Consider the following 15,972-nt stretch of genomic DNA (forward strand, 5'->3'; position numbering starts at 1 on the left):
GGCCTAAATGATGACTTCTGCCGAAGCTCGCGCCAGGAGTGGGAGTGAGCTTCTCCTGTCTCCTTCAGAATCCACTGCCGCTCTGCCTGGTGACCTCAGTGAGTCATCGCAGGTCCCTGGGCATCTCACTAGGTGGGGGGTGGCAGGGAGGGGGGTGGAGGAAGACACCCAGCAGGTAAATCGATCAAAAGACAGGAAGTAAGCAGATAATCTAATTTCAAATGGGCTGAGCTGCAGATGTTAATCTGTTCCACTGCACAGCAGGGACTGAGGGCGGGCCAGAGTCTAGAAACTGGCTCCATGGAGCCAGTCCCTCCTCTTCTCTCCGGCCACCGGGCCCGGCGAGGACGTGACTGTCCTCACCATCCCTAGACTTTCCTGGGGGGAGAACGAACACCTCTCCCCTGACAGCCGCCTGTAAGCACAGAGCCTGGGCAAGCTCTCTCCTGAGCGGGCTTACGGGGGGACTGGGCCTGGGAGGGTATAAGGGGAAAAGGGAGCCCTCTGGCCGGGATCCAGGGCCCCCGAGTCTGCCTTAGGCTGGAGGATGAGGATTGTATCTGACCGATCCGGGTCATGACCTGAATCCGGTTGTAACATTCTGACTTCCTGATAAAATCCCCCCTGCTTACAGGCACGTGTCAGACATCTGCCTGATTCTGCTGTCAGCGCGAAGGGACTCGAGGGCAGGCCACGTTTGGTGGCTTGTCCTCCCGTGTCCTGCACCGTGGGCCGTCCTGCTTGTTCATTAGGGACTCGCCGTGTGCCCACTTTGGGAAAATCACTGTGACCAGTGCAGCCATCAGAAAGCCACATAAATGGTCCTAATACTCCATATGGGTCTGAAGCTCACTTTCTCCTTGTCCTAGCTCTGTGTACTTGAGCAAATTACTAACCTCTCTGGGCCTCGGTTTCTTTGTAAAACGTGACCAATGGCAACTTTGAAATGCTATATGCATTAAATATTTTAAAATCCTTGTCCCTGCTTCTTATAATCCAATGGGGAGCTAAGATGTGAATGTCTACAACGACACTAAGAATAATTAGAAAGGCTAATATCTTCTGAGTTATTCTGTGCCAGGCAGAGGCTTTGCACGGCTTCCTCACTTAATTCCCACAGAGGCCCCATGAAGGTAGGAACTGCTGTTATGCCCACTTGATGGAAGAAGAAACTGAGGCACAGAGAAGGTAAGTCCTTTCCCAAGGTCACACAGCTAGTAAGTACAGAGTTCGAGTACGAGCCCTGGCCCCCTGTTCGAATCCAGGGCATTATATGGCCTATGCCACGTGAGTGGTATAAACAGTGTCTTATCACCTTTGGTGATATGAGGACGGGCTCATTCCTGGGGAGGCCATAGAAGTTTTTGCAGAGGAGGTAAGCTGTGAATGGGCCTTGGAGGGTAGGTGGCGATGGGGGTTGGACATTCTAGGTGGAGGAAGCAACACCTTGGGAGCCACTGCTGTCAGGAAGTACAAGGTGTTTGGAGTCAGCCGAGCCAGACTGGTGCAGGGTGGGGGAGCCCGAGGGGTCCTGGGAAGTGAGGCTGAAGTCACAGGAGTTCATGAGGGCGGACTTCAGGGGAGTGAGGATCGTGGATAATTTTTTAAGAGGGAGGAAGGGTAGAGTGGTCGTGGTGTCAAAGTTCATCTTTTTAGAAAAAGAATATTAATAGCCACTATGTATTGAGCATCTGTATATGCCGGGCCCCGAGCTTTGTGCGTTACATGTCATTTGTCCTCCCAACAGCCCTGAGCTGGTGATTATCATCTCCATTTACAGAAGCGAAAAGTGAGTTTGGAGGGGATGTAAAACCTACCCACTGTCACACAGTCGGTGACTGGCAGGGCTGGAACGTGAGCCCGATTTGGCCTGGTGCCGGTGATGCGTGGCAATGGAGTCAGAGACGTGGAGGGAGGGCTGTGTGTCCTTGACATTGACCTCATTCAGGAGGGCCGGGCAAGGGGCTGAGAAGAATGGCTGGCTAGGAGGTTCAGCGAGATAAGGGCTGGAAAGCATCTCTGGGATGTGGTACCATGTCCAGCTGGCTGATGTTGATGGAGTGGGGGCATGGACATCAGGTTGCCCTGTGTGCAGTGGTATAAAGGGCAAACAAGCGGGGGCGCCTGGGTGGTTCAGTCAGTGAAGCGTCCGACTTCGGCTCAGGTCATGATCTCGCACTCCTCGAGTTTGAGCCCCACATCGGGCTCTGTGCTGACAGCTCAGACCCTGGAGCCTGCTTTGGATTCTGTCTCCCTCTGTCTCTGCCCCTCCCCCACTCATGCTCGGCCTCTCTCTGGTTCTCAAAAATGAATAAATGTTAAAAAAAAAATTTTTTTTAAATAGCGAACATGGGAAGATGATAATGAGGATGGTCCTTTCTTGCCTCTCTTTAATCTTTTTTCTCCACTAGAGCCAATTGAATTTGGTGCAGGTTCACGATACAGCCTCTGAAATGAAACTGCCCAGGTTGGAATCCTGGCTCTGCCTTTTATTTGCTGTGCAACCTTGGGCAAGTTCCTTAACCTCTCTATGCCTCACTGTGCCCTGTAAAGTGGGGATAATAATAGTAACTTACCTCCTAGGGGTTTTGTGAGCAGTAAGTGAGATGACACACATAATGTGCTCGGTCCAGCTCCTGACATGCAGGAAGGGCTATAGGTGTTAGCGAGGTTGGTATTCCAAACTGTATCTAGTAAGCCATCCACTGCTTAAAATACTCAGGGCCATCCAAGTTCTTTCCAAGCTGTCGCCTCTTCTGCCTGCCTCTCCAGCCTCATCTTATAGCAGGCTCCTCAGTCCTGTGTCGTCCAGCCACTCTGGCTTTCTTCCAATCTCTGGAATGCACCAAGTCTCTTTCTGCCTCGGGGCCTTGGCACATGCTGTCCTTCCACTGGGCGTGCTCACCCCAGGCCTTCTCACAGGTAGCTCCTATTCAGGCAACTGCATCTCCTCTGGGGGAAGCCCCCATAGACCTCCCAGACTCTGTCACCCCCCTCTTGTACCTTCTCATGGTGCCTTATATGACCCTTTTATAAAACCTGTTGCAGCTGTAACTTTACAAATAGTTCGACTGTCTCATGACTGCCCACCTCCCCTCCGGACTGCAAGTCCTCTGCTGCACGGGGCCACGCCTGTATCTCAGCACCTTGCATGCTGCCTACAGCAAGGTGGAGAGTCCGTAAAGAGGAGTGAGGGAATGCTGAGCGCTGCAGAGGAGGAGGGGACAGTGGGGGCTGTGCAGGCTGTCGCTGCCTACCCCTAGAGCCCACACTCAAGGTGGGGAACCCGGGACACAGTGCCTGCTCAGTGGCCCCATATCATCCTCAGCCAGGGCCTAATGTGTGTTAGTTATCCTTCCCTGGCAAGCCTCCCTGATGGACTCAGACGGAGCTCCTCCCTATCTGGGTATTTATATGCGTTATGCCAGCTCCCATCTTGCAGCCTCAGACTGGCCTTGCTTGGAATTCCGTAAGCCTCTTCGATATACAAGGGATCTCCAGACACAATTACCTTGGAGTGAAGGTTTCCAGGAACGCTCAGTACAACCTCATTCTGTGTAGCAGTTTCTCATTCCAACTGTAGCCTCCCAAAGCTTTCCAGAGTTAAGTAACACAATTACAGAGTTAAATAAATGGCAGCAAAGAATGGGAGGCACTATGGGGCCCGAGTAGCAGGTGAAATAAGGGATGTACAGATGTGACTGGCAAAGGGGCGGAAAGCGGCTGGCATGGAAAAACAGCCGGGCCCCCCGCCGCCCAGGGGGCAGGAAACTGAGGACTTGGGGGGGGGGGGGCAGGGGGACCCGGTAAAAAAAAAAAAGCCAGAGAAAAAAGATCTAGAAGCCCATCAGAGATAGCACAGCGGATCCGAGAATTCAAAGGAAGCTGGGGAGGTCATTTCATCTGCTGTCCCCAGAGGAGGATCACATAACAAGGAAGACACTGTGGGAAATGACTGAGTTTGGTTTCCAAGCTGAGGGTCCATTTTTTCCCTGAGTTTTCTAAGCGTGGGGGACAGCATGAGGCCTCAGAGGGTCCTTAGGTGAACCTTCAGAGACAGGCAGCCACACCAGAGAAGCACGTCCTGTCAGCACAGCTCTGTGCATGTCCCAGGTCACCCGGGAAAGACCACCAGGGGCCAAGTGTGCAGAGGCCTCTGCCCTACCAGGAAGTAGAACAGCCTGGCTGCCCCCGGCACCCCCGCCCAGACGTTCCTACTCATCCCGGGTTAAGATATCTCATCCCGGGTTAAGATATCGTCTCCAGAGGCCCTTGTTGAGATTATCATCCTAAAGGCAAACATTTACCGAGTACTTACTTTGAACCATTCGCTTTCTCAGCAATTCTAGGAGGTAGGCACTGTGATGACCCCCACTTTGCATATGAGCAGACTGGGGCTTAGAGAGGTTCAGTGTGTCGCCTAAAGTCACACAGCAAACAAGTGCGTACTAACAGAGTCGGGACAGGTCTGCCCCACACAGAAGGCTGAGTCTTAGCCCTGTGTCAACGGCCACTCCAGACATAGGTCCAGCATCTCTCTGGGCTCTCCCAGGCATTGCCCACACTGTATAGCCCGGTAAAAGGAGTCCCAGAGAGGCCGAGTTGCTCTGGGCGCATGGCCTTCCGCCCTGTCCCACCTCTCTTTAGCTTGGTTCTCTGGGAGGTGGGAGGGGGAGGCTGGGCTGAGGCCACCGGAGGCCATCGGCCAGTGCTGCTGGGGCACTCCTGAGGGGGTGCGAGCGCCTGTTGCCCGAAAGAGGGCAGCAGCTCTCTGAAAGAGGAGAAGGACACAGAAGAGTGTTTGTTCCCTTCGGGCTGTCCGGGATCTGCGGCCATCAGACGCCTTCCCGGCGATAGTGGTGTTCTCAGGGAGGCGCAGGGTGGCGGCAGCAGGTTCAGGCGACCCGGGAGCCCTGCTGGGAACCTGCCGCCTTCTTCCCAGCCAAGCCCCAGCTCCCGGGAGGAGAGCGGCAGCCACACTGGGCCTCCAGGCTTTGATAGCAATGGAGGCAGTTGCATGACCCCTATTAAACTCCACGAGGCAAAGGATAGTCTGTTTTGGAAGTCACCTCCAGGCTGCCTCCAGCCTGCCCTCCCCTTGTAAATTCTACAAACATCCAGGAGATAAAAGAGGGGGATCTCTCAGAGGCAGAACATGAAGCGCTTCAAAGAACACTTTCAATTGAAAATGGGGAGGAGGGCGGGTTTTCGGAGGGAATGTATTTATACGCCCCTGTGTGCCCGCGCGTGCGCACACACACACACACACACACACACACACTCAACACCCCGAGACCAGGAACACCATGCTGCATACAGAACTCTCTACCAGTTCTCTTTTGTCAGCCCTCCCTCTCTTCCTCTGGCTCTGGGGGTCCCAGCCTTTTCTGGTTTCCCTGCCCGCGGGACCGCTCCCGGACCTGCTCTCCAGATGGTGGTGCACTTTCCCGACCTCTCTGGATTTCCTTCCCCCGCCTGGGATCCCTGTCGGCTGCTGCTCTTTGCCGACACGTCTGGCAGTTTCCTCCTCCGAGCTCATTCTCCCCAACTGCCCCACAGCATCCGATTCTGCCGACCGCCGTCATCTCCTTGAGCAAAAGGAGCCCGTTAAACTAAGCTCCGCCTCTTCTAGCAAAGCGAAATGCCAAGTGTGAGGTCTGGGAGCTGGAAGAAGAGTTTAGAGGGCATTTGGTTGAACCCCTTCATTTCACAGTGGCTACAACTTTGGCCCAGAAAAGGGAATGACTTGCCCACGGGCACCGTGAGTTTGTGGCCCAGCTGCAGCAACAGCCGGCTCTTGAGATGTCCTGCCTACTGCGTTTTCCACGGGAGAGCACAGCCCTCCTGCTGTGAGCGGCCAAGAGACCCGGCAGGGCTGGCCTGGGCTATCGGCATGCCCGTACTTCCTTCCTTCCCCCACACTGACAGTTGCTAACAGTTGAACGTTCCCACCTCCCTTTGGCCGTCCGTTGGGTTTCGTGGCACATCATCTCATCGAAGATGGCTGTATAGCATAATGTCTTTTGTTTAAGGTTTACTTGTTTATTTTGAGAGAGACAGAGGCGGCGTGAGTGGGGGAAGGGCAGAGAGAGAGAGAGAGGAAGAGAGAGAATCCCAAGCAGGCTCTGTGCTGACAACGTGGAGCCCTATGCGGGGCTCCAACCCAAGGGAGTGTGAGATGGTGACTTAAGGCGAAACCAAGAGTAAGACGCTTAACCGACTGAGCCGCCCGGGTGCTCCTGTAGCAGAATGTCTTTTTAACTAAGATGAAATAAAATGCAGGCACATCTTTTGGAATAACCTGACCCTGAGAGGTTGTTGCTGATACTTCAGGATGCACGGAAGCCAGGGTAGACAATTACTAGTCTATACTAAGTTGATTAAGTGCAAGAAACAGCCACGAGCACACCTCCGTGGTTTCTTCTGGCTTTTTCCCACCCCACCCCTCCTTTCCTGCCGCCCCTGCCCCCAACTAGTTTGGGAAGCGTCTCTTTGTGAGTGGGCAGAAATGCCCTGTCTGAGCCTGGGGCACACACCCCCTCTGGGTATGTGGCAGTTCTGTAAGCACCCAGGAAAGCATCACTCCTGTGACACCGTCCATTTCCGCCTTTCTCTCCATATGGAATTGTTTTAGCATAATGTCATTGTTGGCCAACGTTTATAAACGTGTGCCATGATTTCCAAATTTCAATTCAAAGTTTGCCCTTTTTGGAGGAAAGCTGTGTGAGGAAAAGAAACTTGGGGATAGAGGGGCACCTGGGTGGCTCGGCGGCTGAGAGTCCGTCTTTGGCTCGGGTCATGATCTCACGGTCCGTGAGTTCGAGCCCCGCGTCGGGCTCTGTGCTGACGGCTCCGAGCCTGGAGCCTGTTTCCGATTCTGTGTCTCCCTCTCTCTCTGCCCCTCCCCCGCTCATGCTCTGTCTCTCTCTCTCTCTCAAAAATAAACAAACATCAAAAAATTAAGAAACTTGGGGATAGAGTTGTTGAATTTGGTTAACTTGGGGGGTGGATGGAATATGTGCTCTTAAATAACCAGAGGAGGGACCGGAAACTGTGTACCTTTGCCCGTTTTATGAGTTTTGGTTTTCCTGATCTTTTCTTCAGTTCCTTCAATCCAACCCACTTAACTCGTCTCCTCCAAAGGTTCATGCAGGGCTTGGGCTGCCAATTGGCTGGAAACCCACACTCATGAGTCTGACATCGCACCTGCTGGGCCTTTGTGCTTGGTTGATTTCTGTTGCTGTACACCTGTGCTCTCGAGTGGGCCTCCAGCCAGTGCCGCTGTCATCGGGGGGCTGAGGTTCTGAAAGGCCCCAGCAGCCCTCCAAAGTGTCCCAAATGAAGGCGTTAACAATCTTCTCATCAAACTTCATTTTTTAATCTCAAGGATTGGTTCACTTGATAGCAGCAATCAGCGCTCTCTTGGAGAAACGCAGAATGAGCACAATGAGGCATTCACATGTTTATTTTTTATTAAAAATCTCTTACGTCTTCACCCGTGTTTCTTTTATTTAAGCCCGGTCTCACTTTATAAGGCCCTGAGTTTGTTAACCTACGCCAGGATCACGTGGCCGCTCTGGCAGACGGAACACGGACCAGGAGTGGAGACTCAAGGTTGAAATGCAGAAGAGACTGACCTTTGCCAATGGATTTATCCTTCTTGTACACAAATCTCAGATTCCCTTGTGTGCACAATGAGGGCCAGCGTGTCTATCTCTCTATTTTCTTTGCAGTGATTTAGGAAGAATCATGTACGTGCGCGCGCGCGTGTGTGTGTGTGTGTGTGTACGTGTGTGCACTCGTTCAGAACAGCCCGGCCTGTTTGTAGATGGTCGGACACTTCCCTTTCTTATTTCTCTCTACCTCTTCTCCATCAGCTGATCCACCAGAATTAGAAGAAGGAGTTAAGCTGAAATGGAAACCAGTGGAGGCCAGTCTGAGATACACGCCCCGGTTATAAAACATGGCTCTTCAATATTAGTGGTAGTCAGGATCACGTGGGCAACTTGTTACAAATACAGATGCTGGTGACCCGCCAGCACAGTCTGATTCAGGGGGTCTGGGATGTGACTCAGAAATTTGCATTTTAAGGGCACCTGGGTGGCTCAGTTCGTTAACTGTCTGACTTCGACTCAGGTCATGATCTCACGGTTCGTGAGCTCAAGCCCCATATCAGGTTTTCTGCTGTCAGCACAGAGCCCACTTCAGATCCTCTGCCCCCTCCCCATCTCTCTCTCAAAAAAAATAAACATTTAAAAAGATCTCTCTGCCCCTCCCTCCCCCTCGAAAATAAATAAACATTAAGAAAATTTAGAAATTCGCATTTTTGTAAGGCCTGCAGGTGATTCTGATGCTGGTGGTCAGAGACTAGATGTGGAGAATCCCTGTTAGAGAATTTCTGGGAAGGGTCCTCGCCCTGTCTCACCTCACATCCTTGGCTTAAGGATGAGGTCAAGGACATCTAGAGACATGAAGCGACTAGGCTAAGTTAGTTGATGAGGGCAGCACGCAGACCAGAACTGTGTACCAGTTCTGGGCTTGTCCCCTCCATACCATGTGCAAAGGGAGCCGACCCAATAGGAAGAAATTGAATTTGCTTTGCCACTGGATGGGTTTCAGTTAGGTTCAAGGAAGGACTTTCTGGCCAAGAGGAGCATCGAGGAAGTCTATAGCATCTCCTTACCCAGAGGGCTTGAATTCAGGACAGACTGTTATCCAAATTGGGCACCTGAGGTGCAAGTAGAAACAGGAAGAAAGGAAGGAAGGAAGGAAGGAAGGAAGGAAGGAAGGAAGGAAGGAAGGAAAGAAAAAAAGAAAGAAAGAAAGAGAAAGAAAGGAAGGAAAGAAAAGGAAGGAAGGGAGGAAAGGAAGGAAGGAAGGAAGGAAGGAAGAAAGAAAGAAAGAAAGAAAGAAAGAAAGAAAGAAAGAAAGAAAAGAAAAGAAAAGAAAGAAAGGAAGAAAGGAAAGAAATGTCCTTGGAACAGATTCTGGTGGTTTTGCATGAAGGGCCAGAGACCCTTCTTTTAGTTCTATGGCACCTGAGTTTTAACCTTAACAGCAACGTAAGTGGCCAGTGGTCCCGGAGGCCCCGGGTCCAGCCCCAGCTCTGACAAGGACAGACTCTGTGACGTCGGGCCACCAGCTCAACTTGAGCCTCCGTGTCCTCACCGTGAAATGAGTGGGGTTGCATTAGATTGTTTCTCATTTCCGTGGTTACATCATTTTTGTTTTTCACTGTAACTGCCTCCCACCACGCGTCCTCTACAACCTGGCAACTCCATCAAGTTCTGTTGACAGAGCAAATTAAGAAGTTGAATTTAAAAACTACTTGATGTTGAGAATCCAGCAGCCTATGTGCCAGTTTTCCCTCGCCTAGGGCGTTTCGAGACTATCTCTGAACGGTCTGTAGTGATGCCCCCGGCTTTTTATACTTACTGATGTATTTAGAGGGGTCTGACCTCAAATGACCATAAGTTATAGCTTCAATACCCATGTCCTGTTATGTTCAGGCCTGGGATGTACTGTGACTATCTAGAGTCAATTCCCACACAGAGAAACCAGACTAGAGTGACATCTCCCCGGTAGTGATGACCTCTGGTCACAAGTCCCCATACCTGCATCTAACAAGGCCACCCCACTGATGGGCTTTCTCTGTCCTTTCAGAAAGCAGACCTGGCCGTGGCAGGCCTCACCATTACTGCTGAACGGGAGAAGGTGATTGATTTCTCCAAGCCATTCATGACTCTGGGAATTAGCATTCTTTACCGAGTTCATATGGTAAGAGATTTATTTTATAAGCATTTATGTCATTAAAGTTATTTGCATGCAAACACTGAGTTATATGGTAATAATGAATGACTCACAGAAATATTTAGATTTCAAGACTTAAATGCAAATGAGCTGGGCTATTTTTTCCCCCATCAGCTGCATGGACTTGCAAACAGGAAGAATGGAAAAGTCACACTTGTGGGCTTTCCAGTAAAAATTGCTTCTGCCTCACTGAATAGAGATGACCAAGAGTGATTGCTCATCCCTTGGTGCACAGGGTGTGGGACCACAGAGTGGTCACTCTGCTTCTGCCTGGGGACAGGGTCCCCAGTCCCGATAAGTTATCCCAGCCTTTTTAAGGATCTCACCGACTCCCCGGTGCACCTTGGTTCACGCCAAGCATTGCGTCTGGTGAGGGAATGTGGACTCTTTCCTCTCTGGGTTATCCATACTGGTGAATAGATAACATCGCTGATCTCTGGTCTGTCCCCTCTTCTGCGTCCTCGAAAAAAAAAGAAAAACAAAAGAAAAGAAAGGCTTCTCTGGTTAGGTGGGCTGGCGTGAGTACAGTGAGCATCTACGGGAGTTTGTGAAAGCACACCGGAGGACGGGCCTGCCAGGGTACCCTGGCTGTACCCCATCCACAAAGTGGATAATGGTTACGTTGCCCGTGCAGAGTTGACTTTCCATAGTTTTCTTACCGAACCAGAGGAAATTTGTTCTCATCCTTTCATCCAAACTGACTCTAAGCGCACAGCTGTTACGTGGATCCCCACCCCCCAATACTCGAGTCATTATAGGTGTCCAAGGTCACGTTAACATGGTGTCTTCCAGTGTGTTACCTGGCACCACCAAAGGCTGCCCTACAGGGGAGGGATCAAGAGCTCATCCCACGGGCCAGCTGAAGAAGTGACCCTCTGGCTTCTGGCTCCTTCCCAGGCCCCAAATCCCAGCCCTGCAGAAAGGGGATTGCCTGTATTCACAGTCCCAGCCTGGGTGCACAGAGCTGGTAGCTGCTACGGCCCATTTCTGCAGGAGGAAAGGTCCCCTTGTCACAGAGCCCATTCAAGCAGCTCGGAAGAGCGCTGTCTTGTGCTGGGCCTCAGCATCCATCACGATCACGGCCCGTCTTAGGAAAGGAGGCCAATCCTCTGAGAGGGGAGGCAGCATCGAAATCCCAAGCCCTCTAGGCTAAAACAGAAAAAATGTGAGCAGTTGGTCACTGTAGACGCTGTCGCTGATGTGTGTGTCTCGTGAATTAAGGGGGATTCTGATTCCCCCTCCTCTTTTTCACGACGAAGAGAACTCCGGTTCATGGAGCACCTCCCATGTGCCAGGCACCTGTGATGTTAGGCACTCTTGTTATGGGTTGAATTGTATCCCCTCAAAAGACATGTTGAGGTCCTAAGCCCCAGGACCTGTGACTGTGACCTTATTTAGAAACAGGGTCTCTGCAGACACAATCAAGTTAAGATGAGGTCATACTGGATTAGGGTGAGTCCTAATCCAATGAGAGGTGTCTGTATAAAAAGAGAGAAATGGGGACACAGGGGAGAAGACCATGTGAATTTGGAGACAGGTTGGGATGATGTATCTACAAGCCAAGAAACGCCAAGGACCACCTGAAGCTTCAGGTGACAAGGAGGGAGTCCTCCCCTAAAGCCTAAGGGGCGCCTGGGTGGCTCAGTCGGTAGAGCGTCCGACTTCGGCTCAGGTCATGATCTCACAGTTTGTGAGTTCCAGCCCCACGTCGGGCTCTGGGCTGACAGCTCGGAGCCTGGAGCCTGCTTCGGATTCTGTGTCTCCCTCTCTCTCTGCCCCTACCCTGCTTGTGCTCTCTGTCTCTCGTAAATGAATAAACGTTTTAAAAAAAATTTTTATAAAGCCTTCAGAGGGAGCACGGCCCCACTGACACCTTGCTTTTGAACTTCTAGCCTCCAAACTCTGAGACAATACATTTCTGTTTTTTTTTAAGCCACCCAATTTTTGACACTTTGTCATAGCAGGCCCTAGGACACCAGTACACTCGGGTTATTCTTATAACAGTGAAAGAGCAGAGTTCAAACCCAGGAATGGTGTGATTTGAGCTTGCTCTCTCTGTGACACCAGGCTTGCCACCCCCTCATCTGTGTGATCTTTTTTGGATAACGTGTTCTGGAAAGCATTCTTGTGTGCCTTCTCTCATTCGGTCCTTCGGACTGTTCTTTGAGAAAAGAGGGAAGGTATTATAATTCCAAAGTGACAGGTGAGGAAGCTAAAGTCACATTTGGAACTAATACAGGGCTGGGCCTGGAAGCCAAGTCTCCTAATTCTGGGGACAGTGTTCTTGTCACCCTTACACCTGTCACTACTCCCTCAGCTATTGTCCAGCCAGCACAGTCTCTTGAACCCACCCCAATCTCGCTACCGAGCCCTGAGGGAGCATCCCAAAGTAATGGGGACCTAGAAGCTTTCTCCATGCCACATTGCTGTGGCCAGGCTGTACAACTAGGCTCTGGCCTTGATCTCTTGATGAATGCCAAGGATTCTAGAGCCTCGCTTATGACCCGATGGACTGTGTGGGTGAAGACACCTGACACCAAGTGTTTCCACTCACTGCCTGGGGACATCTGCTGTTAGGCTGCCCTCACCACCCAGGCCACCACCGCCTGGAATATCAGCTCTGGCCAGATCAAAATTCCCATTCACCAACCCTCCGGACACCCTTAATTGGATTGTTGGCCAAGTGTTTCCTACCACCACAAACCCATGACCGCATTAGTTTTTGGGTTGTGAAGTTTTATGTGTCAGCTTGCCTTGGCTGTGATGCCTAGATTTCTGTGAAGGTATTTTGTAGAGGTGATTAACCGCTATCATCAGTAGAGGAGATTACCCTTGCTAAGGTGGGTGGGCCTCATCCAATCAGTTGAAGGCCTTAAGCGCAAAAACAGGTTTCCTGAAGCAGAAGGAATTCTGCCTCAAGACTGTCGCTTAGAAATCCTGCCTGAATTTCCAGCCTGCCTTATATATTTGGGCTTAACTGCTCCCACAATGGCATGAACCAATTCCTTAAAGTAAATCTCTTTACACACACACACACACACACACACACACACACACACACACACACACACCCTGTTGGTTCTGTCTCTCTGGAGAACCCTAACTGATACGGTTCCCCTTTCTGTTCAGGACCCCTCCCCTCTTCCAGCCTAGTATGCCACATGGCTGCTTAGATCTGATTTATAACGGGGGGCCGAGCTGGGTAAAAACTGAGTACTGGCGTGAACAGCTTACCCTAAGCAGAACTGACAGTTTATGCATTCGTTCAACAAATATTTATTGAATGCATTCTGTGTGTGAGGCAGTTTGCTCAGAAAGTACCAAAAAGTCAGCTGGGGAGAGAACAATCCTGAATCAATGAAACCAGGGGAGACCTGGTGAGAACAAATTGGAGGTGAACGTGGCCGCATCTGAAACATCTGTACCCTGAACTGGCAGAAACAGTGGATGCTGAAGGATAGCCCAGCCGAGTTCACCACAAAAGCCTAGATCTAAAATTACACAGAGAAGCTATCTTTCATAAAATTGTGTTAAGTTAACAAAATTAAAGTTGAATTCTGAGTATTTATTATTTTGTGAATTTTCTCTAATCGATAGTTACCTGTGAACAACTATATGGTAATTTAATTTCACTTATAATTTATTCATGACCTAGAATCTCTATCTTTATTCTATGTCTGAGGTCACCTGAGTCATGAGTGATTATTACCAAAAAGTGAGCATCTGGTGATAGTCAAACCTGTGTGCAAAGGTTAAAATAATTAACCCGGAGTATAAATGCCTATTTAGAATATATCGCAGAACCCTCCAAAATAATAAGGATGGCAGGAATGTCTGTGAAGTTGAAAGGCAATCAGAAATAATTTGGGGATTTCCGACAATCTGAGATTACCTAGGGTTTTTCTTGAACATGGGATCACCAAGAGGTAATTATGTGGTCCTCTCCTTCTTCTCACTGTTGGGGTATAACGTCTGTTTCTGTCCAGGCATCTCTAGGACCAAAATCAGAAGAATGTTTCGCTCTCTGGACCACCTACTCCCTGCCGCTCAGAGGCCAGCTGAGCATTCTGGCTTTGGCATTTGTTGTTGTTGATCCCTCCCCCGCTTTTGAACACTCTCTCCATTCCTGGGATCCAGGTCACGGTTTCTTCCTGCTGTTCTGATCGTTGCCTCTCCTGCATTTCTGTGGACCCCTCTTTCTCTGTCTGTCTACCCCATGAATGTCCCTGACCCATTTTCCTTCTCACTCTGACAACTCTCTGCTTGGGTAATCTCACCCACTACCAAATCTGTAAATCTGGCCCTGACCGCCCCCCTGAATTCTAGAAGCGTATTTTGAATACATGACTAGACATCACCTAGATGTCTCACGGGCCCCTGGATGTCTCATGGGCACCTCAAAAACAGTGTCAGAAGCTGTATTCAGTCTAGTTCTGCCTGCTTCTCCTCTGTCCCATCTCAGATCATCGCATCTCCACCCAGTGAGCTGAGCTGCCCTTCACTTCTCTTACCCCTCCACCTTCACTTGGTCAGCTCACCTCCTAAACAGTTCTCAAGTATGCTCTCCACCCACCCCCCCACCCCCACTGACTCCACCTGGTTCAGGCTCTCTCTGTCTCTAACCTGCTGCTGCCATTATGGTGGCTTGTGTTGTCCTTGAGGGTAGAGTGTTTCTTATGCAGTACAGTATCTTCATCAAAGGAGCCCAGAGGCGCCTGGGTGGCTCAGTCAGTTAAGTGTCTGACTTTGGCTCAGGTCATGATCTCACATTCCGTGAGTTCGAGCCCCACGTTGGACTCTGTGCTGACAGCTTAGAGCCTGGAGTCTGCTTCAGATTCTGGGTCTCCCTCTCTCTCTGCCTCTTCCCCACTCATGCTCTGTCTCTGTCTCTCTCTGTCAAAAATAAATAAACATTAAAAAAAATTTTTTTAAAGGGGGGTCAGGGGCATTGCCAGCACAGTGGAGTGAAAGTCCTGGAACCAGATCAAACACGTACGAGCTGCATATCACCCGTGTCTCAGTTTTTTCATCTGCGAAAATGGGTTGTCATGCAAATTTGATGAGGATACAGCAGTACATAAGTAATGCACTTACAGCAGTGCCCGACATATACACAAGAAAGTGTTAGCTGTTACATTTCGTAAATGTATGTGACTTGCTGAGGAGTGTAGTTTTTTAGTTTACCATTATTTTTTTAAATAAATGCAATCGTATCAGCCTCCTACTTCAACTCATTCACTGGCTGCCCATCATTTGCAAGACAAAGTCCATCCTTCTCAGCCTGGAGAATAAAGCTGATATTTCCTGTTCCGCGCCTCACCGCAGGCATCTGTACCCCATACTGCTCGCCGCTTCACCATCAAGCTGGCCTCTTCCTGTCCCCTACCTGGATTCATGCCCATCTGCTTGCCTCTCAACCATGTAACAGACTCCTCCCTAGCCTTCAATACCCAGCTCAAATGGCACTTGCTCTTCAGCATGAGTCCCCCGGATGGAGCCGATTGCTTCTTTCCCCGAGCAGCTGCCCCCTGCCCACACCTCTAGTATAGCATTCATATGCTGTGTTGCACTATTCTTCATCTCTCCTCAAGTGGATCCTAGTGGGAGGTACATTGAGGAGAAGGTACCCTCTTGTCAGGCCATACATTTCTATGATCTGATTTTTGGTGTGGAAACGTGATCATCCCAAACAGGCAATATTAGCTTCGTAACTATGGAGAGAAGAAAGGCAGGAAGGAGGATGAGGGAAGTACCCTGTGGTCCTGTGGGAAGTGAGCACCACCTTCCTTTGTGGCTCCTGATGGTGCAGTACAGAGCCCTAGGAGCCTGACTTCCGTTAGGAGGCCTAGTATCCCAAGCAGCAGAACGAATGCCCTAAATAGATTTCTTTTTTTTTTTTCTTCCTGACCTTGACTCCAGTGGCCTTGAGAACAGGAAGAGATGGGAGGCAGATATCACAGGCATCCTAGGGGCATCTTCTGCTCCAGGCCTACATGGCTGCCACCAGGACTCACTTCTCCCTCCCGCCCTGAGCCCGTGTATCCTACATGCAGCATCGTACCCACCTGACGGGGCATCGGAATCCCTGGCCGGGGCCAGATGATCTCCCAAGCCATACATACGGGGTCCAGCCATTAGAATCTGAGGTGTCCCCTGGTACTC

At 50.4% G+C, this 15,972-nt stretch overlaps 1 protein-coding gene across 1 annotated transcript in view; it reads left to right on the forward strand.

Moving 5' to 3' along the window:
* Positions 1 to 15,972, forward strand: part of GRIK4 (glutamate ionotropic receptor kainate type subunit 4) — a 305,096-nt gene that overhangs the window by 250,803 nt on the left and 38,321 nt on the right. The window contains exon 13 of the mRNA XM_047878295.1: positions 9,664 to 9,777. Within this exon, the coding sequence (XP_047734251.1) occupies positions 9,664 to 9,777 (114 nt within the window). The remainder of the gene's footprint in view (positions 1 to 9,663; positions 9,778 to 15,972) is intronic.

Source organism: Prionailurus viverrinus, chromosome D1 (assembly GCF_022837055.1).
Source record: "Prionailurus viverrinus isolate Anna chromosome D1, UM_Priviv_1.0, whole genome shotgun sequence".
NCBI classification, from domain to species: domain Eukaryota; kingdom Metazoa; phylum Chordata; class Mammalia; order Carnivora; family Felidae; genus Prionailurus; species Prionailurus viverrinus.